This window comes from Pholis gunnellus, assembly GCF_910591455.1.
Source record: "Pholis gunnellus genome assembly, chromosome: 19".
In the NCBI taxonomy this organism is placed as follows: Eukaryota; Metazoa; Chordata; class Actinopteri; order Perciformes; family Pholidae; genus Pholis; species Pholis gunnellus.
The window spans coordinates 20,708,284-20,729,762 of NC_136546.1; the positions used below are offsets into that span (position 1 = coordinate 20,708,284).

At 41.9% G+C, this 21,479-nt stretch overlaps 2 protein-coding genes across 4 annotated transcripts; both read right to left on the reverse strand.

Moving 5' to 3' along the window:
- Positions 1-567: 567 nt before the first annotated feature.
- Positions 568-10,571, reverse strand: LOC306711273 (heterogeneous nuclear ribonucleoprotein Q-like). 3 transcript variants are annotated; one of them, XM_079180139.1, is made up of 11 exons: positions 10,432-10,571; positions 9,073-9,232; positions 7,473-7,591; positions 7,149-7,370; positions 6,543-6,719; positions 6,159-6,294; positions 5,839-6,044; positions 5,604-5,753; positions 5,363-5,484; positions 4,207-4,642; positions 568-2,541 (listed from the first exon to the last, which is right to left on the reverse strand). In XM_079180139.1, exons 2-11 carry the CDS (start codon positions 9,230-9,232, stop codon positions 2,503-2,505), a joined length of 1,767 nt encoding a protein of 588 aa, XP_079036265.1. In that variant the 5' UTR covers positions 10,432-10,571; the 3' UTR covers positions 568-2,502. The 3 variants fall into 3 exon arrangements, with proteins under 3 accessions (XP_079036265.1, XP_079036264.1, XP_079036263.1); XM_079180138.1 differs by having other exon boundaries at positions 568-2,544; XM_079180137.1 differs by lacking the exon at positions 568-2,541 and having other exon boundaries at positions 3,342-4,642.
- A 6,770-nt stretch (positions 10,572-17,341) lies between these two features.
- Positions 17,342-21,420, reverse strand: LOC306711277 (uncharacterized protein). The gene is made up of 3 exons (XM_079180143.1): positions 21,257-21,420; positions 19,367-19,642; positions 17,342-18,458 (listed from the first exon to the last, which is right to left on the reverse strand). The coding sequence occupies exons 1-3, from the start codon at positions 21,384-21,386 to the stop codon at positions 17,761-17,763; spliced, it is 1,104 nt and encodes a 367-aa protein (XP_079036269.1). The 5' UTR covers positions 21,387-21,420; the 3' UTR covers positions 17,342-17,760.
- Between the last annotated feature and the right edge of the window lie 59 nt (positions 21,421-21,479).

A 21,479-nucleotide genomic window follows, 5' to 3' on the forward strand; every position in this document is an offset into this window, starting at 1 on the left:
TTCTTTCTGCTTTATGTCCCCGTTTTACTTTGTTAAAATGTCATATATATTCTGTCTGTAATCAATATAAATTATTGAGTTTGTAAAGAAAGTGTAACGTTTTACTTGAACATTATAATTTGCCTCAAGAGATTTAAACGCTCTAAACGTGTATTTTAGCAAACGGACATGGCAACCCGGAATCCAAAACAACGTAATTTCCGTTGGAGCGATCCAGCGCGTCAGAAGTGACCGGAAATACAAATAAATATTTATCCAACTACTTATTTACTATTTAAATACAATTAAAATGTGGTTTATGTATTAATCGCGTGGTTTGTTTCTCAATCCAAGACTAGATAATAGATATATATCTATATATATCTCAGCCCTATATTTTAAGACTTTTAGTCTTTGATTTTGGTTTCACTCGATTGAATTTACATGTTTACATATTTATTTTAGGGGAGACTGAAATGACTGCTTCAATGTAACTTGATAAAGAAGTTGAAGAGACCCATATGTAGCTTCACAGAAGAGTTTATGATCTAATTAATATACATGTACAATAAATGACACAACACCAGATCAAAGTCAATAACTTTATTAGAAAAATAGGTTTACCTTACCTCACTGTACAGTATAAAACAATTCATTTGCAAGAATGCAAACACTTGTTAGCAAAAAAAAATTATATATATATATACACATATTTATATATATATATATATAATTCTTGACCCTTAGAATTGGTGATCCAACAGAGTCAATACTAGAACGAGAAGAAAGAAGTAATCCGACTCTTTATCACAAACCCGGTAAAAAGAAGAGCTTAAAGGAGAAACCCAAACCTCAGACGCTGTGACTTTAACTCAAACCATTTTCCTAGAAATCCCAGAATGCCTGAGGCGGAACGGGAGAGTGGGGGGGTCAGGACGTATCAGGAGACAAACCAACACGTTTGGTTGGTTTTGGTCTCTTCGTGGGATTTGTTGTTAATAATGTAGAACTGATCATTTAGAAGTTATATTAACTTCTTTAATATTCAGTGAATTTTAACGGATTTCTATTTGCTGAGATCTAATAACTTGTGCGTCGTGGTTTCTCCTCATTTCCCCTAAAAGCTCAAATACAGTCGGATGGATTTGCTCCTTTAAAAGTCCAAATAACCATTTCTGTGACTTCCAGTCTGATGTGCACACCGATAGTGAAGAGACATGAGTTAACAGCAGCTACTCTTTACATTTGTCACGACCACACGTATGGCATGATAACAATGTGAAATGTAGAACCATGCTTCGTAAGATGAAAACTTCCTCCACGTTTAGTTTGTGTTCCTAAACTTCTCCGCAACAGGAAGTGAATTAATGTCCTTCCAGACCTGCTTAAGAGCCTAAATAATAAAATAAAATAAAATAAAGAGGACATCACAGATGTTTGAGCAGAGCAGACAGACCGAGACATCAAACATCTTTACATCGATGGTTACAAACAAAAGAAACAAAAGAAATAAAGACAGTTTCCCATCGTGGAAGACAAACAAAAGATGTCCAGGCATTAAAAACAACACAATCTGTAAACTACGTCATCGCTCAGTTCATGTATGAAGACACTACGACGGCGTATCGGGCCCATTGTAGGTACAATAAAGAACAATAAATATACAATGACAGAGCCGGGGGGGGGGGGGGGGGGGGGGGGGTGATATTCAGAGAAGAGAAACTCTGACTTTACTGGATTTAAATAGAAAGACTTTGATATTCTGTGTGAGTAAAGTGGCCGATTTACAACAAATAAAAACACATTAATGAGGGAATAAAGCTGAATATGCTGGAGGTTGATCTAACTTTGTCAAATGAAGTCATATGGTTCTTGACTTTATCTTTATCTCAGTATGAACGCCCTCCTCCGGCTCCGTAACGATATATATCTGGACCGTAATGCGCCGTCGTGAGGCCGACAGCTGCAGCAGCTACGTCAGCTACGTCTCCGCCGAGAGCTGAGATCCATTAAGTGCTCCGTTGATGTTGCCTGTGCGACTCTCTCAAAGTACAATAAAAGTGGACAGATCAGGAGAGTCCTTAAAACTGAGGTAGTTAACGGACCCGGGGGGGGTTCGGGTTCTACAAAGAAACCCCGAATCTCCGGGAACGCCCGACCCTTCAACATCTCCGATGATCACAGATCACGTCTCGTCCGTCGTGTCGTTTCAGAGATCAATCCAAAACTCTAAAAAGTGCAAAGACTTTTCCAGAAGGATGTCGATCATGAACTCGATCAGGAAGACTCAAGTGGCAGATTTATTTGGGGGGGGGGGGGGTATAAATTTAACAACACAAAATAAAAACAGCAAGCTCAAGAAATCCTCTGATTATCTTCTAACATGGCTGAGTTTTCAGGAAATCTGCTCCTTAATTAAAAAATAAAAAATGAAAAGGCTGGAATCCCATTGGACCACTGAGTCAGGTGACCTTACCATTCCATCCACTTGGCAGCCGGCAGAGTGTCGACGGAGTCAAGTCCTCATAGCGACGCGTCAGGACCGGCCTCGACCCCTTTGTCCTGCTAGTCAGGTAACAGAAGGAAGCAGTTAGACAACGGAAACAGCATCATGTCACATCACTCACACGTCTACGGTTTAGAGGCCCTCGCACGCACGCGACCGTAGACCTCGGGTTCTAAACGTGCACGTCTTTAAAGAGGAGGACAAACAGACAATCAGCCTGGTTTGGATGGTAAATTAAATTGGAGGTGCAGCAGGTGAAAAAGAGACAACGATCGGACAAGCAGAGAGAGAGAGAGAGGGAGAGAGAGGGGGGGGGGCATTAAGAAAGCAGCCAAAAAAGTATATAAAAATATAAATACACTAGAAGCGAGTCATGCATGGCAGTTCTCTCACAACAATCCTCCACATGAACATGCGAGATTAGTATCCAGGCCTTCAGCAGCCAACTGATGCTTCTGGGACAAGCTGCACTTTCACAACTAATCAAATTGTGCTTTTTTTTTTTTCCTGCCCCCCCCCCGACTCGTAAACAAAGGGGGCTGTACGGCAGACTTATCGTGATTATTACTGCTGCTTTGACAGTGACTTTAGGACATGAGAGGAACTCATAAAGGATGATGTCACCACACATACAGAGCACTGGAGAGATGCCGACTAATCACAAAAAAAGTAGGTGATTCTTTTGGGGGGGGGGGGTTTAATGGCATGCAAGGTGCCACTGTATGTAGCATGTGGCTAACACCGGCAAACCTTTAGTCCACTTTCTTCCACAAGGAAAAGCCTTTTTTCAATTTTTTTTTAAAGGCAATTTGAAGAGAGAATTTGCCGAAACATGAATTTGCAACACAATTTGAAGTTTTTTTTGTACACGTGTGCGTGTATGTTTATTAAAGCAGACAAACAGCAAAGAATACAAGCCAAAATGTAAAGCCAAAAGATAAGGACTGCGATCGCCCTTTGTGTTTTTTTTTTTTTTTTTCTTTCTTCTTTTCAATAACAAGACATTTACTTTGTGACAATACAAATTGTAATTTCATTTGTTTTTAAATACAAGTTTAGGAGACATATGCTTTGTTGCTGTTAGCTACTTATAACATGGAAACCAGAATGTCTAAAAACATACATAAAGCTATAGCCAAATAGACAGCTCCAGCACATATTTGCATCTAAAATTTTTCTCAAACGTGATGAAAATCTTTTAAAAACGAACATACGTTTGTTTTTTAAAAAATAAAAAAGGGGGGGAGGGGGGGTAAAAAGAAAACCAGTTCGCCAGAAACAAGTTGGAGTGACTACGGTTCGAGTCCAAGCGGATTATTAAAATATGTACAAAAAGATATCTTGCCAGATGCCACCAATTTTGAGGAGAAAAAAAGGAAAAATTGCCGGCAACCGTATGAGATCGAGGGCCAATCAGATCAAGTCTCTAAATAAAAAAAAAGGACAAAAAACCACCAAACCACGTATTTTTTGTTATCAAAGCCCTACTTGGTTTACTTCCACTGTTGCCCAAAAGAATCCTGATAAAATTCCTGGTTGTCGGATTTGTAACCGGAATAGTTACCGGAATGATCACCACCTTGAAGCGGTTGCTGAGCAATGGGTTGAGAGCCCCAGTTCTGATTATTGGTCTGGCGACGCTTGGAATCTGGCTGGTTGTACCCGTCAGCTTTGCGCTTTCCTCCTACATTTCCACCGCGGCCACCCCGAGCACCACGTACCCCTCCTCGCCCTCTCAGCTGCAGGCCGCCGCCTCCTCCTCTTGCTCCCCGCCCGCCGCGGCCCGGTCCGGGCCCGCCTCGCTGGGAGAAGTTGGCCCTCCCTCTGGGTGCACCGCCGCCGCCGCCGCCTCCGCCGCCGCCGCCACCGCCTCCGCCGGAGCCGCCGCGTCCTCTGGCCGGAGAGGATCCGCCCCGGGAACCCCGGTTGCCGCCCCGTCCTCGGCTCGGGGCCTGGAAGTCATCGTAGCCGTAGTAAGGGTCGTCGTAGCCGCCGCGGTAGTTGTGGTAGTCGTAGCCGTAGTAGTCGTAGTAGTCCTCGTATCCGTAGTAGTCGGGGGGGTAGGCGGAGTAGCCGCCGCGGTTCCCGCCTCTGCCGCGGCCTCTGACCGGAGGCGGCATGTGGGAGGGAGGAGAGTAGTAGTAATAGTCATCGTACCTGATGAGGCGGGAAAGAAGGAAGGAATACAATTCATTAAGTTTCTCGTTTAAAATCACAACGCTGACATTAAAACCTTTGAATGCAGCTCAGCTGTTATTTTGTCTCTCTGATGTGTTTAAATCCGGAGTCGGATGAAAAGATCAAACAACCCGAGTATTAAAGCACCAACTGTAGAGTGAGACTCCAGCGGAGGTTCTGTGGGATCGTTTGACTCCAAACATTTACAATAACTACAGAGCGCTTTAAAATAATTCATGTGTTCACAACACATTGTATCTAATCAAATACGCTGCTTCAATCAATATTTGTTGGCGTTTATAGACTTTTAATTTCATTTTCAAAAAATGCTGCACACAGAAGGAGCCACCCATCTGAATCAACAGGCCGGTCTATACAGATGTATCAACACATTGTGACTGATCATAGTTACATCACGAGTCTGTAGATGATGGTGTGCAGCACAGCACGTCTCTGAAGCACAATATTCTATTTAAAATGGCATTTATTGAACACATTGCGTTTCAATAAAACGTTCGATTAATTGTGCAGCCTAAGACGAAACTGACGAGTTATAATAGTGAACGAAAGAAGTTTTAATTTAAAAAAAAATACCTTATTAAGAACTTCTTAAATCACATGAATTCCCCTTTTGAATATTGTGTTTTGGTGTCGACATCATAGACATTGGAAGCTTATGAATATGAAGGAACTTCTTACATTACTGTTTTGGCCGCTTGTCTCTGAGCTTTGCGCTCCTTCCGTTTCTGATCGGGCGGTTTGGCAAAAACGATCTCGATGGGTTCTCCTTCCAGCTCCTTCCCGTTCATCTCCTCCAACGCCTGAGAGGAGAGAAGCAGCCAGTCAACATTTGTTAACATTTCTGCAAACGTCCTTTTTTTTTCGGGGGTTCAAACAACCTCAGTTATGCAGGATTCGAGCAGATCAACGCCCCGCCTACCTTCACTGCACCGTCCCTCTCCTCAAAGTGAATGAAGGCGTAGTCTTTGAGCTTCTTCACTCGCTCCAGCTTTCCAAACTCGCTGAAGGACGTCTCCAGCAGCTCCTCTGTGACGCCGTTGGCCAGATTCCTCACAAATAAAACCTTCACCTGCAGAAAGCGGACAGAGGAGGTGAAAATAAAACCCTCACGTGAGCCTCTCCTCACACCCGTCCTACACGTGATGAGCTCTCACCTTGGACATGACTTCCGGGTCCGGGTCCTCGATGGGGTCGGCCCACTCCACCGTCACCACGTTGCCCCACACCTTCACCTTGCCGCTCATGAGCCGGCGGCGAGCCTGAGCGGCCGTTTTGTGGTCTTCGTACTCCAGGAAGCAGAAGCCCCGGTTCTTCTTCTTGTCGTCGGGTTGATGGTACAGTATGACGTCACTGAGGCCCTCTGCGCAGGTAACAAAAAGACATTCCTTCATTTACACAGAGTGGCTTCTGAACTAAAACACACCGTCGTGCATCGATATGTTTTTAAATAAGACAACATTTAGAGATGTTTCACCTGTGACTTTAGCAAACTCCTCAACAATCTGCTCCTTTGTTTTACTCTTGGGAATGGAGCCAACGAATAGCCGGTTGTTGGCGACAGATATACAAACCCCGATGTGTTTGCCGGGACGAATCTCATGATTATTGCACTAGAAGAAAAACACAAAACATGTTGCTTCCAACTTTCTGCTCAGAGAAAGAACATTTCCCAAGCAAGTCTGACACTTAACCTGAAAAGCAAGAGTGGAAACTTCTGGTTCTTAACTCTCAGCACAGACAGAAGTTACTTGGCTGCTGAACAAAAAGTAATATCCCGACTCGACTCTTGTGGCTAACTTCAGTTTTCCAGAAGAGAAGACGTTTTTTTTTTTTTCTGTCGAGTTCTGTCTTAACTCACCAACTTCACCGCCTCCTGCGCTGCTTCTTTGGTGCAGAAGGTGACGAAGGCGTATCCTCGGTTGAGGCCGCTCAGCGGGTCCATCATGAGCCTCAGGTCCCAGATCGGCCCGGCCTTCTCAAAGAGAGGAACCAGCTCGTCTTCAAACAAGTCGCGGGGAATCTTCCCGATGAATATCTAGAATAAAAACACACATCACATTTACAGACTCAGTGAATTTTCACCCTTAAATGTGAAAATGGCTGTAGATATTGTCAGCGATGTTTTAAATAAATATTCTACAGACTTCAGGAAACATCAAATTATTTCACAATATCACTCAAAAAAAACAACAACTCACAACTCCAGAGATCTTCAAACGTCTGACAGAACGTCCGAAATACTAATACAAATATTTAGTTTTCAATGATGAATGACAAAGAAAAGAAGGAAATCTCAATTTGAGACGTGGGAAATCAGAAGATAATCAGATCGTTTCTTGAAAAATGACAAACTATTTATTCATCGATGATGAAAATAGTTGATTACTTTACTGCCGATCGACCGATCTTTCAGTCCTATTGCAAAATTCAACTCAACCCGTTGTTTCGTCGGTGAGTAAAGTACCTCTGTTCCGACGTTGGGCTGGGCCCCCGAGTACACCGACTCCGGCGGGGGTCCGCCGTACTTCCGCTGGCCCGTTGTTACGTCGAGTGTGTAGTCTGTTCGGTCCAGGAGCTCCTTGATTTTGGACTCGTCGGGTCCTTTAGTGGAATCTGAGACTTTCGTCCCTTGTTTCTCCCTCTGCCTGTACGTCTTCATCACTCCACAGAGAAAGGCACTTTTGTTCTGCAGGAGAGAAGCACTTTGTGAGGAAGGAAAGGTTTTTTATCTACAAATAAAACCTCTTTAAACTTCTACGCCGTTGACCGTCAGAGCATTTGAACGTACTTGCACGTGTGACAGATCGCTCTCTTTGAACTGGACCAGCACTTGCAGAGCCCCCTCCTCGTTGAACTCTTTCAAAGCTTCAAGAGCTCGTTCGTCTAGGTCACTGTGTGCTACGAGGCCTGTAAGCACACGCAGAAGAAAGAGAAAAATGTAAATGTGATGTGAAAACGCACTGAGAAACAAAAGGACATGTGACTCAGCTATGAAGCAGCCGCACAAGAGAGGCTTCATCATAACAAATGATTGGTAGCAGAAGGAACTAAACGATTGCTTCCACGCTTCAGTATCAAGTCTAATAATATGTTAGACATGCATGAATCAAAACAGGGCCGCTCAAACATTTGACCGAGCAGCTAAAAACATTATTTATTTACCTGCAGATTAGTTTACAGGTTAATCGTTTGGTATACGTGTTATAAATGTCAGAATAGTGAAACTCATCCATCCCAGTTTCTCAAAGTCTGCGGTGACGTCTTCAAATGTCGCGTTTTGGAACAAAACCCAAAGACATTTGGTGCAATAGGATATAAAAATAGAGTAAGATGAAGAACATCTCCATAAACGTGAGGCATACATTCAGTTCTCTCTACGCAGCAGCATCACTGCACTGAGACCTGAAGCCACAGAGGACGAAAGATTCGTATTCAATCACGTATTTCTGTTCAGGGAATCGACTTCATCATTTCATCAACAGAAGCGTGAATGCAAAGTCAATTATTTAGTCGCAAACAACTTATTCCCTCCGACATCCAGCAGATCACGTTAACCACGTCCTCGTTTACTGTCATCAGCCGACGACAGAACAAAGGCACCGAGGAGCGATTGATGTTTAAGTTCCCTGGTCACCATTGTTTATAGCTATCACATTATCAAAGACTAGCTCTGCTGAGATATAGATATATATATAGATATATATATGTATGTGGGGATTGAGTGTTCCAGGTGATGAAGGAACCGTGATACACGTTACTCCCTGTAGATATTCATGTATTAGTACTGTAGGATCAATTATGAGGTACTTTACTTGAGTATTTTCATTTTCTGCTCGATTTTACTTTTACTCCACTAAATCTCAGATGTAAATATTGCGCTTTTTACTTCACTCATTTTTTTATATTTTTGCCGATTTAGATTATAAATACAAAATTTGAACCAACAAATAAATGATGTTATTACAGAATATAGAAGATAATAAAAAATGATCAGCTGCAACATTAAAGAGACGAACACATCACCGATAAATAATCCTGTAATGTGATACACATCATTCTGAAGAGGGCGTTCTGCATGATAGTACCTTTAGTATACGGGTATGTTTTGATGCTGATACTTTTCTACTTTCACTTAATATTTTGAATGCAGGGCTTCTACTTCTATAATTTGTACCCTGTGGTATCGCTGCTTTGACTTAAGTAAAAGACACGAGCACAACTTCTTCCATCGCTGCCTATACAACACAACAACTAGCTAGAGATGGATGGATGGTCCGTTCGCTACAGCAGCTTTTATAGAAACAGGTTGATAAACGTGAGGTGACAACACCTCACGTTTGTATCAACCTGTTGTTTTCTTTCTCTCTCACACACACACACCTGCTTACCTGCTAAGTAAAGTTCATCGAGCTTCTCAGCCACATTCTGAGGTAGACCAGCCTCGAGCAGAGCTGGGAAGTGTTCTGAGCGGGACACCTCGGCTGTAGTGTCCATCGGCTCCTCCGTCCCGTTCCCGTTCACATGATCCGTGGCCATGTCTGCAGACATCTGTGCATGTGAGACATCACTGCAGGTTAACAACAACTTATTTTAGGTTCTTTACTGTTTTATTACTCATTTATAATACTTTTTTGCACTATTTCAATATAGTTCAATATTATTATATATTGATGATATTAATGCACTATTTCGAGCTCCCTCCAACAACTCATTAAATATGTATAAGTGTACAGTTAACATATAGGAATGCAATATAACATACAACACATACACGCATAGTGCAAACAAGAGAGGTCTTAAAAAACAAGATAAAAACAAGTATTATAAATAAGTGAATAAGTAACAAAACAGTAAAGCATATTAAATAAGAAAACAACCACAATACCTAAAATAATAAATACACAGACAGAATAATTGCAGTATTGTATTGTATTTATATTGCACAGAATTAAATATGTATAAGAAAATCGTATAACATGGGAATTTAAGATATACACCAGTGTACAGTTAACATATAGCAATACAATTATATATATATATATATATATATATATATATATATATATATATATATATATATATATATATATATATATACATACATACACACACACATACATACATACATGCATACATACATACACACACACGTGTGTGGTAGATAGCAACATTATTGAACAGCAAGCTAAAGTAAACAGGGACGTAGTAACTAAAAAACACAATTTTGGATCGTTTGGCCAACTTTACCACGTGACACTTAACGTCCAATAGTTCGGAGAGTGCGGTTCATGTCACACTAAACGACTAATGAAATAAATACTATAATAATAATCTCAAATTAAAAATCCAGCTGGTTTTTAAAAAAAACAAACATCCACCACGCCTCTTGTTAGCATAACGCTAGCTAACGTTAGCTAGCTATGGCTCGTGCGGCTCAACAGGCCGCGGTCTCTTCAGCGCGCGCGTGGAGCCGCAAACTAAATGTTACAATAAACAGAAGAACACACGCACATACACAATTTAGAGCTTAATCGTGTCGGGCATTTTGGTTCTTCCTCTGAATTGGGTGCGGATGAAGTAGCCATCCATAACGCATCTATTTCACCATGAACCAAAAAGAGAGCCCCTTTTTTTTCAAAATGCCGGCTATAGCATGTAACGTCAACTGTTTAACGCTAACTTCAACGAGCTACTCTGTCGCTAACGGAATAATAAAACGCAGCATGTTTCCGTCGGTGTTTACGTACCACGCTAATCTAAACTGCAGGTGCACGAGGCCGATCCGCCGTGTTGAAAGGTGCTCAAAAATAAAGGAAAAATATTCACGCCCGGTGCTTTTCAGGTTGATTTCTTTACTCCCGGTGAAACAAAATGGCGACGACGACGTAACGTCGCGATCTCTGCTTCTCGACTGCATGTACGGGGCTTCTGAAAGGGTTTCTCACGGGCTGCTCAGTTTTCACACATCCGGGTCACAGACTCTTCTTTGGTTCATTTTCTACAGCACTACAAAGAGTCTAATCACTAACATTTTACACTATAACGCTTTACAAATATCTTACTAACACTTAAGTACTAATTTGAGTGTATATCCTTATACTCCGCTTCATTTAAGAGGGAAGTATTGTATTTTAACAAAACATTTAAAAAAAAAAAAAAACTTAATATGATGCATTGTCAAAACAGAAATGTAACTACCCAACTGATTATAAGATAATATTTATAAATGTAATAATTTTTCATAAATACACTACATGTATTATAATATTTTTCCCATTTTCTTATTTTCTCATTGCACAGCTACTGTGTTCCTCAGGTGCTCTGCTTCCAGTGCAGCTTGTTTTAAAAGGCAGATATTCGCTCTTCTGTTTCTTTTTGTTTCCTCAGACACAAACCTATTGTACGTCGTCGTTGATTTTAACATAACATTGTATTTATTATTTTTTTTAAGTCAAGACAACAAAACACAACGAAAACTGCTGTGGTTCTTACTATTACAATTATGTAATTAATATTTTACATCAAACTTAAGATGACAATTTCTATCCTGTGTGGACTCTCATGTGGCTCTTAAGTTTTGACTGCCGGTTAAATCGTTTCTCACAAGCATCACATCCAAACGGCTTCTCACCTGTGTGGACTCTCATGTGTACATTAAGATTTGACTGCAGGCTAAATCGTTTCTTACAAACATCACATCCAAACGGCTTCTCACCTGTGTGGACTCTCCTGTGTAAATTAAGATGTGACTGCTGGGTAAATCTTTTCTCACAAGCATCACATCCAAACGGCTTCTCACCTGTGTGGACTGTCATGTGGCTCTTAAGTTTTGTCTGTCGGTTAAATCGTTTCTCACAAGCATCACATCCAAACGGCTTCTCACCTGTGTGGACTCTCATGTGTACATTAAGATTTGACTGCAGGGTAAATCTTTTCTCACAAACATCACATCCGAACGGCTTCTCACCTGTGTGGACTCTCATGTGTACATGAAGATGTGCCTGCTGGGTAAATCTTTTCTCACAAACATCACATCCAAACGGCTTCTCACCTGTGTGGACTGTCATGTGTCTCTTAAGATGTGCCTGCTGGTTAAATCTCTTCTCACAAACGTCACATCCAAACAGCTTCTCACCTGCGTGGACTCTAATGTGTCTCTTAAGATGTGACTGCTGGTTAAATCTTTTCTCACAAACATCACATCCAAACGGCTTCTCACCTGTGTGGACTCTCATGTGGTTCTTAAGATTTGACTGCCGGTTAAATCGTTTCTCACAAACGTCACATCCAAACGGCTTTTCACCTGCATGGAGTCCAATGTGTCTCTTAAGATGTGACTGCCGGTTAAATCTTTTTTGTACAGCAGACTCAGGTGCCCTGGTCTTCTTACAATCACTGTCACTGTCTTCAGTTTCAGGATCTGACAGAGGTGCTTGCCAGTCATCATCACTGAATTCAGTCTCAGAAGAGTCTGAAGCCGTTTCATCAGTTTGTGGTTGTGAATGAATATCTTGATCCAGACTCCTGGCTGGTTCCGATCCTCCACAGTCCTCTCCATCAGTTGCTGTTTTTATTCGCTTAGCTGAGCTGCTGGCTGGATGCTCTTCTTCTCTGTCCTCGTCCCTTTGTCTTTGATGAAGCTGGGAAGACTGAGGCTTCTCTTCATCATCTTCGCTCTTCACAGGAACAGCAGTGAATGGTGATATCAGCCTGGTGATATCGGCCTCCTCCAGCCCACTGAGATGTTTTCCCTCCAGACCGGTCCAGAGTTCCTCTGGCTCCTCTTTTAGGTGGAGGGGCTCTGGATCCTCCTGGTCCAGGCTGGGGCTCCACTCAGGGGGAGGCATCCTCTTTAACCACCAGCAGCTGCTGGACATCTGCAAGGAGCACATTATGGACAACTGTGACTTCACACTGGTCAATACTTATTAGTGAGATCAGTGATGATCTTCAGTGGTGTTCATTGTTGGAATGCTGTTAAGCATTCCAACTATTGTTATCCCGTTTCCGTCCCCCCCTTTTTTTGGCACTTATCTCCCTCCACATTTTTTAAGCTACAGAAACCGTTCCAATATCAAAATGTTCAGCTCTTTCAGCTCATGTCTGCTATATCTCTTCATATTTCTAATCTTTAAACTTTTTGAATTATTAAGCTTTTTGCAACTTTTTTTTTTAATGGGTTTCTATGGAGAATATTTTCAAATCCTCTTAAACTTCTTCGACTTTCAAATCCTTCAACTTCCTCATACTTTCAGCTACAGACACCATTTCAACTTTAAAATGTTGAAAAAACCCTGATCTATTGCCGCATAATTCAGCTTTTTGATATCTTTTAACTTTTTGAACTGTCCCATTTGAACTTTTATGATTTTTTCAGTCCTTTTCTGCCTTTATAATGGGTGTGTATTGCGCAGCTTAGAGTGCGTGATGTCACCGCTAGAGTGAAGAGCAGCTTGAGAATCTTGTGAAAAAAATATTTGTCTTTTGCATTTGCCTCCACAATTTTCACTCTTCATATATATTTTTTAGATTTTACAGTAGCTAATCCTGTTCTTCTCATTAAAAAGTGATTGTGGAATCCCACAGATTTACACATTTGACAGAAAATCACTTAATTGAGAGGAAAACCTCAATTTCTGCTCCATAGAGATCAATGTTAAATCTGACCACTCTTTTCTCAAAGAAAGCAGACGGTACCAGTTTTGTATATTGTGCTGGAGCTCACATTTTTAAGAACACAAACATAAAAAACACATCAGCGCGTTCGGCAGAGTCTTATCTTTCTCACGGTATCCATATTTTATTGATTAGTCTCATGGTTTTGGTATAAAGGGCATATGTTCGACAGGTAGTTTCGTTGAAAATCACTGTTCACGCTAATCTCACAGGTGCTCCAATCACCAACCAGTGCACCCAAGCACACAGGTGTTTCTATGAGCTCGTTAGTGATGTTTATAAACATACAGAGGCACTGAGACACACACACGTTCTCTCACCAGCTAACACGCTAAGCTAAGCTAAGCTACTGCACTGTTACATCCCTCAAATCACCAGTGTGGGGCTGACCCTGAGTCATACGTTCCTGTGCTCAACAGAGTCAGACTCTATTCCAAACCATAGCTAAATTAAGCTAACATTAGCCACATGCTAACTGACACAATTCACCAAAGAGTGACACCAACAGTTCACCGAAAGAAAATGGAAAGTACAAAAAACAGACAACTAAAAAAAGGCAGATTGTTAAAACTGTAACCGGTAGTATATGGACCCAAATGCAACACACAAGATTCCAGGGAAGTTTGGCTTTTTATTTCAAACTTCCAGGCGCAGCAGGCAGAGTAAAACAGTGTCAGGATCAGAAGGCTGGTGGGTTTACCGGGAGTCAGGCAAGGCAGGCAGAACAGGGACAGGCAGGGTCGGCAACAGGAGATCAGTCAGGGAAAGAGTGCTAGAGAGTCTGGCATGGAAAAACCGAAGAACAATCTGGCAGTGTGTGTCTGGGAGGCAGGAGTCTAAATAGTGGCTTAATTAATGATCAGCGGCAGGTGAGTGAACAGGTGAAGGGAGTTTAGCCTGATAAGGAGGGAGTGAGTGAAAGTAGAGTGAGGAGGGTGTGAAGCTGAACTGTGACAAAAACATTGTCTAAAATGTGACTAAAACGCACAGAACTAATGTAGAGACTTAGAAAAATGTTGAAATTGTACAAACCTGATCTGTTTAACTGAAGTGTAGGGTTGAAAACCGCCTCCAGTAGTTTGTGTTTTCTGTCGTCGTCTTTTAAGCGACACAGTTCCTGCTCGTAATCTGCTACCGTTCCGTCAAACAGCCCAAATATGTCGTCGCCGGCCGCTTGTAGTCGCTGTTTCACCAACGATTTCAGCATTTCTAGTTTTCTCATGTAGCTAAACAAAATGACAGACGCCCTTTCTCTAGAAAATGTCCTTAAAAGTGTCTTGAGCAGTAAAAACTGAGTGAAAATCAGTTTGGTCTGTCAAACAGTAACTGCTGCTGTTGCTACGTTACGAACCCATCGTTCCATTTTCAGTTACTTTGAATGCAGGCTTTATTTCTACAACTAACAGATACCAACATTTGTATTTCACGGTTTCCAAATATGCTATGCTTAAATATGCAAAAAACGCTCGCTTAGCGGTTAGCGGTTAGCATAACTGGGTTGAATAAATTATTATTTGATTGTTTGAGCGATGCATTCTGTGCAGTTGTTAAACTAAAAACACTGTAAATAATTCAAAGTTCCATATGTCTTTGTTAGGTTCAGAACCTCTCAGAACTGTGGAAGGCCGCATGTTGAAAAGCAGCCCTCAGAGGAGAAGCCCCCCCCCCCCCCCCCCGCTTGCTTCCATTCTTGACAGGACAGGAATCAGCAGGTCTAGATCAAAATCCCAAGGAAGTCTGACTCTCTCAGTCGATCCACACCCCTTTGTGCCCCCAAAGGTACATTCATGAGCCTATCGATCAGCTCCCACGATTGGCTCATCCAATAAGCCCCTCCTGGGCCATGCCTTTGGTTCTGTTCTTCACACCTAGCCCAGCCAGCTTCGTTCCAACCCCCGCTGGCAGACACCTCCTTACATTCTTGGGGCCAGTTTCTTTGTTTGGTTCGCCAAACCCCCGCCTCCAGTACACTCCTCATGTAACCCTCCTCTTACAGCATGAAATGACCTCTGATGATGAGATGACCACACTTCTTGTTTTAAACTCTTCAGTAAACACACTGTAACATATAATATCCAGCACTAGGAATGCTCTAAAACTTAAATTCCTCACATCTTAATATGATGTACAATATGAGAAATATTTGTATTTATCCTTTAGAGGTTCATTTATTATTCCTTGTGACCTTTATTAGGTCAGGTTTTTGTGAATCAGGGTTCCGGATCATCCGGAGCACCTGTAAAAGTTTGGATAGCGAGCTACAAGATGGAGTTTTCCTTGGACCCCAATTCCCCTTCCTTCCCACAAGAGCTGTGATCAAACGCAAAGACCTCAATGAACTTCATGAGGAATGAACTGAACTGAGACTTATGAACTTTAATTATTTTTGTATGTAATTCATTTTTGTTTGGAAAGTAATCACAACACAATGCTTGGTTAAACTTTTAACCTGTGACTCTCGGTGGTTCCTTTGCAAAAACTGGGCTCCGTAGATGAGCCTAGTCTCTAAAACCATCACAACTGGTCCTTAAATTCCTTTTTACTCTAACAGAAGATCGCAGATGTTACATTGGCATTCATGTATTTATTTACTCATATATTTATAATGTTGTGAGCTGCTTAATCAAACCAAGTAGAACGTGTTTCACCAAAGTGGAGAAGCATCTCCAGAGGTGTTCACCCTGCATCTCACAATCCCTGATAGACTTTAAGTCTGGAAACCAACTCGACTTTAATTTGGATGAATCAAACTCACTATAACACTCACTTTCACCGTCAAAGACTCGTCAGAAGGTGGACTTATCACACGACAGACTTTAACAGAATGCAACTCTAGAACTGAACTGGCTGACACATCGTTTTAAATCCTGTGGCAGAATCTCATGTTCCTTTAAACTATGTTTGACTAGATGGGGATTGGATTTGTCTAAAAATGCAATAACAATGTCACCAAATTGCCTCTTAAGCTTTCTAAATTTCACCATCAGGTTCTACTTTTTCTGGTTCGAACAAACTCATAATATACAACATTATGGAACAAATACTTCACAAAAGCAAATCTCTGAACTGGATGTGGGAATATTTGGTGGCTATAGATGATAAATGGAGATGTTTAACCGTACAATGATCTTTGTTGTAAATATGTATTTAACTCCGATTCGGACGTTCACTAATGTTTTCTGATTTGTTTGTTCAAAATAAATGATGATTGTGTTTAAGTCAAATCTACTGGTATCTTTTATAGGATTCTATTTTGTATTATTTATAATTTCTTTAAAAGACATTAAATAATTACAATAAAAAGAAAGAAACATTTCATAAAAATATATGTACAACTGATATATAACAATTACAGCTCTTAAAAGATCATTGAGATAAGCACATTTTAATATTTCAATGTGGCAGGCAGGGAACCGGAGAAAACCCGAACCGTGACCCGTCACCTATACGACGCGGACCGTATTCCTCCTCTTGCAGAAGCCGGTGATGGCTCGGCCCGCGGGCGAGAAGAACCGGCAGATGCCGCTGCTCCTCTTTGGTGGCATCACGAGGTGATCTTTGACGGCGGAGGCGATGCGGTTCTCCAGTCCCGGTTCTCCAGTCCCGGTTCCTTCACGTGTTCCCCCGCGTGAACAGGCTGAATCGCCCTCACAGCCCGACGTTTAGCGTCGGGACGAGTCGCTGAAGGAGCCACGGGGCTGTGAGAATCCAAAATGTGAATATTGGATAAAACCAGTTAAACATTATTGATTCATTTTGTTGACATATTAGAGTCAACAGGTTTGTTTTTGGAGAGAATTATAGAAATCTCTTTTCATCGCTCCATAAATCAGAAAATACGGTTAACAGCCACGATAAATAATGTGTTCCACGTGTTTAGGAATGAAATGTATAAATCAGGCTGGTATTTCTGCTCATTTGACGCAACACAACTTTATTTAGAAATATGCACAATGTACACTAAAATAATTCATCATATTAATCACATAATATGCAAGAAACCGGTTGATATTTTTGCTTCAGTGGTGCAAATTCACAGTCGATCAAATGATCAAAGAACAACAACTTGTGACTTTTTTTATTATAGATATATATATTTATATATATCTATATATTTCACTGTTTAATCTTTACAACAATCACCAATCTGTCTGTTTTCTTCACGTAAAGAAAGATTAATGTAGTTTAACGTCCTCACTTTAATAATTCATTTATCAAAATATAAACGAGTCAAAAGAGGATTTCTTTATTAAAAAACAGCAAAAAAGAAACTGAAAAGAGAAATTACAGAATCATAAAAATGGAGAAAACAAACTCTTGTAGGTGAATATATTTTTTTGTTAAAGTCCACAAATATGGGATCCATACAGTATTTATAAAAATGTAAAATATTTTCGGGATCACTGAAAACTCGTAGCACCAAACTCGGCCTCGTGTAGAAACTGCTGCATCTTGGTTCTGACCCACGACTGTTTCTCAGCAGGAAGTCTCCTCATGGCCGGAGCCAAGCTCAGTAAGAACAGGGTGACATCGTCTCTCTGGTCCAGGTCCCGGTCTCTCTGAGCCTCCATCCTCCTCAGGTACTCCTCCAGCAGACTGTCGCTGCTCTTCCTCTTGGCCCGGGTCGGCCTGGTGGACGCCGCGCCGCCGCACTCCTCCTCCTCCTCCTGCTCGTCGTCATCGGTTTGGTCGTCCAGCAGCTCCACCACCTCGGCCTCCTGCTCCTCCGTCTTTAGGTGGTTCAGCCTGGAGGCGGTGCAGGGCGGCGGGCCGCGGTGCGTCGGGAGGTGATGGAGATCAGGCTGCAGCGCCGCAGTAGGCATCGGCTGATCCGAGGGCTGCGAGGAAGAGTGTGAAGAGGCCAAGGAGGCGGCTAGAGACGTGACCGATTGCATCATCACCTCGAACAGTTCCTTCATGTTGTCGTGCTGTTGCATCTGCACACAGTCGTCTCTGGCGGCGCTCTCCGAGGTCACCTCCATCTTCGCTTCTTTGAATCCGATGCCGTCTCTGCTGGCGGAAGACGGACGCTTCCTCTGAACAAACTCTGAGGACGATGTTGTTGTTGTTGTTGTTGTGGCGTCGACTACAGAGACGTCTGCTGAGACAGATTAAAGCGTTTTATTTTCATCCTGCAGCTGTGATCAGAAGAAAAGTTTAAAAACTATAAACTATCATCATTTGTAGCCCAAATAAAACGCCAAACACTGTCCGTGCAGCCGTAAGGACACTTTGGGGACATAGTTCTGGACATTATGTATCGGGACGCCTCCCAGAACCCAGTTCTAAAGAAGAACCCGTTCTAAATGAGTAGAACCTATTAGTTAGTTACTGGTTCTGCTATTGGTACTTTCTTAGTTGTGAACCGAGACGTCCTCGTCTCAAACGTCCTCTCTCTGTCTCTTTGTCTCTGTCTCGCTTTGTCTCTCTGTCGCTTTGTCTCATTGTCTCTCTATGTGTCTCTTTGTCGCTTTGTGTGTCTCTGTCGCTTTGTCTCTGTCGCTTTGTCTCTCTGTGTGTCTCTCTGTCTCTTTGTCTCCTCTCAGCACAGCGTGAGACTCACATCATGATCAGAGAGGAGAACACATTGTAGAACTCTGGTCGTCTCAAACACGATAAAACCGTCACAAGTAAGTTCATCACAACACGTGACCAACAAGCAGAACATCAGTCTGTGGAGCAGCCGCCACGGTAACGGTAGTGATGTCATACAGTAGTGATGTCATACGGTAGTGATGTCATACGGAGTTTGATCAGAAGAACAGGATCATCAATGAGAAATAATCGGTGAGATCATTGTTGAGATGAGAACGTATCTTAAAGATTTTAGAACTCAAGAAGACTATTTGTTTACATACAACATTAATAAAGAAATGTTCATTATTTTCTTAATTAATTGTCTTGTTTTCCTCAAAAAGAACCGATAAGAGTGTCGATAAGGAACCGGGCCGATAAAGAGCACCAGTATCCATGAAACCCTACCGGCGTCCAGACCGATGTACGAACCGTAGTTGTCGTCGTCGTCGTCGCTCCGCGTCTCGGTGGTCGTGCTGCAGCCCATCTCAGAGGCGTGGAGCTGGGAGGGCTGCGGGTCCAGAGCCCAGCCGTTGCAGCCCGCGGCTCTGGCGTCGATGAACGGGTTCAGAAAGGACAGAATGGCCGAGTATCTCCAGGGCCGGTAGTTAAAGAGCCCGATGCCGCTCTCCCGTCGGTCCTTCTCCCGCTGCCTCTCCCTCCGGTGTTGGTCCCTCAGCGTCTTCCACTTCCTTCTGCATTCAGACTCTGAAGAAGAAGAAGAAGAAGAAGAAGAAGAAGATGAAGTGTCGACGTTACTGCAGATTCAACCATAGATTTATGTAAATCTCTTCCTCTTCTGAGCCATTGAGCTCCAATAAAGACGCCTTAATGAACACGCCGCCGTACCGCAGAGAGATCAGACCCACGAACACATTTAAAGGCTTTAATGTCGCTACATCTGAACGAGAGATCTTCCCAGAGCGTCGGTCTCCATCTGAAGCCGCGGTGACAGAAGACGTGCAGCAGTCAGAGGGCTGCAGCTGGTGATTCGTGTCATCGTCAATTGCTTTTCGTTGATTAATCGATCAGCTGTTTGGTCTATAAAACGTCTATCAGTGTTTCCCAAAAGCCCTTCAAGTGTTTGGTTTTGTCCACAACTCAAAGATCTTCAGTTTGCCTCACAGAGGAGAAAAGAAGCCAGAAGAAGAAGCCGGAGTCAGAGATCAACCAGGACGGAGGTCTGAAGGATCGACAATCAAAATAGTTGATGAATATAATAGTTAACAACTAATCGAATAACTGACAAAGTTGAACTGATCACCAGTCATCACTTCACGCTCTTCTTCTGACGAGGGTTAGAAAGCTTCTGTTACCTTCAAGGTCCTTTAAGAAAACAAATAAATAAATCCAAAAATCATTGTTATCAATAATGACAAATGAACCCACGACAGAGGCCCCGTTAGTCAGACTGTGTACATTCAAATACATATGAGTTCACTGTTTCACTACATTACATTCTAAAAAGGAAATGTTGTACTTTACACATTAGTCTGATAAACTTTAGTAACTTTGCTGATTTAGATTTTACATATAAAACAATAAGACATTATACTTTCGTGTTTTGTACGTAAACTAGTACGAGTACTCAACAGTGTGTCAAACTGTTCAAATCAGCTCCACCTCGACCGACGACAGCAGGAAGACTAACACAGTCACAGAGAAACACTCACATCGTCATTTTACAGCACGAAGGAGGATTAAGATCAGATCATCCTTTATTAGTCCCGCAGCGGACATTTACAGGATTACAGCAGCATACAGTGTATATATAAATATACACACACATATATATATATACATATATACATACACAGTGTAGTGCAAACAAGAGACATAGTTAAAAAAGTATTATAAATATGTAAAACATCCTCATTAACTAAAATATTATCTACACAGACAGAATAACTGCAGTATTGCACAGTATTATGTTGTACAGATTACCTGTATTTATAATAGTACAACAACATATTGCTGATAATAAGCCTACTTATGTACATGTACTTTAGTCATATTCTGTAACGGGGCTGTTTTGTTAAATTAATGAGCCTTTTTTTGTTTAAACAAATGTTTTTAAAGATGTTCGTCTTCAGTAGGAACCAATGTGCTTTGGAGCTGAAAGCCGCAAGACCGTCGGAAGGTATTAAGAGACGGACTCTCTATTGTTTTGATCTTTGCTTTTGATCTTTTACAAGAAAAATAAATGTGGAAAATTGTTTTAAAAATAAAAGCTGTTTAACAGAGTCTCACTTCACAGACACAAAACATCACGCAGCCGGTGACGTTATTAAACAAAAATAAATTAAATAAATAAAAACTTACCGGGAACACCGACGATGTCCGAGACGTGTCGCCACGAATCGGCCCTCATGTTCAGGTCCCTGTAGGTCGGAGAGTTGGTGTCGTAGAGACTCGGGAATCCGGACACAGCCAGGATCAGCTTGTGCTCCATTTTGTGTCTAAAAAACTCCCGTAACGTTACGTTACCTGCCTGCTGGAGAAAAAAGCGACAAGAGAAGAAGAAAAAAACATCGCCGTATTTCCG

Coding starts and splice junctions, on each gene's coding strand:
- LOC306711273 (XM_079180137.1), bottom strand. CDS start 9,232: ATGTCTGCAGACATGGCCACGGATCATGTGAACGGGAACGGGACGGAG. Junction 6,295..6,542: donor CGCAGGAGGCGGTGAAGTTG/GTGAGTTAAGAC, acceptor TTTTTCTTCTAG/TGCAATAATCATGAGATTCG. Junction 5,754..5,838: donor ACCCGGAAGTCATGTCCAAG/GTGAGAGCTCAT, acceptor CGCTTTCTGCAG/GTGAAGGTTTTATTTGTGAG.
- LOC306711277 (XM_079180143.1), bottom strand. CDS start 21,386: ATGGAGCACAAGCTGATCCTGGCTGTGTCCGGATTCCCGAGTCTCTAC. Junction 19,643..21,256: donor GGACATCGTCGGTGTTCCCG/GTAAGTTTTTAT, acceptor CTTCTTCTTCAG/AGTCTGAATGCAGAAGGAAG. Junction 18,459..19,366: donor CGACGACGACGACAACTACG/GTTCGTACATCG, acceptor CTGTCTCAGCAG/ACGTCTCTGTAGTCGACGCC.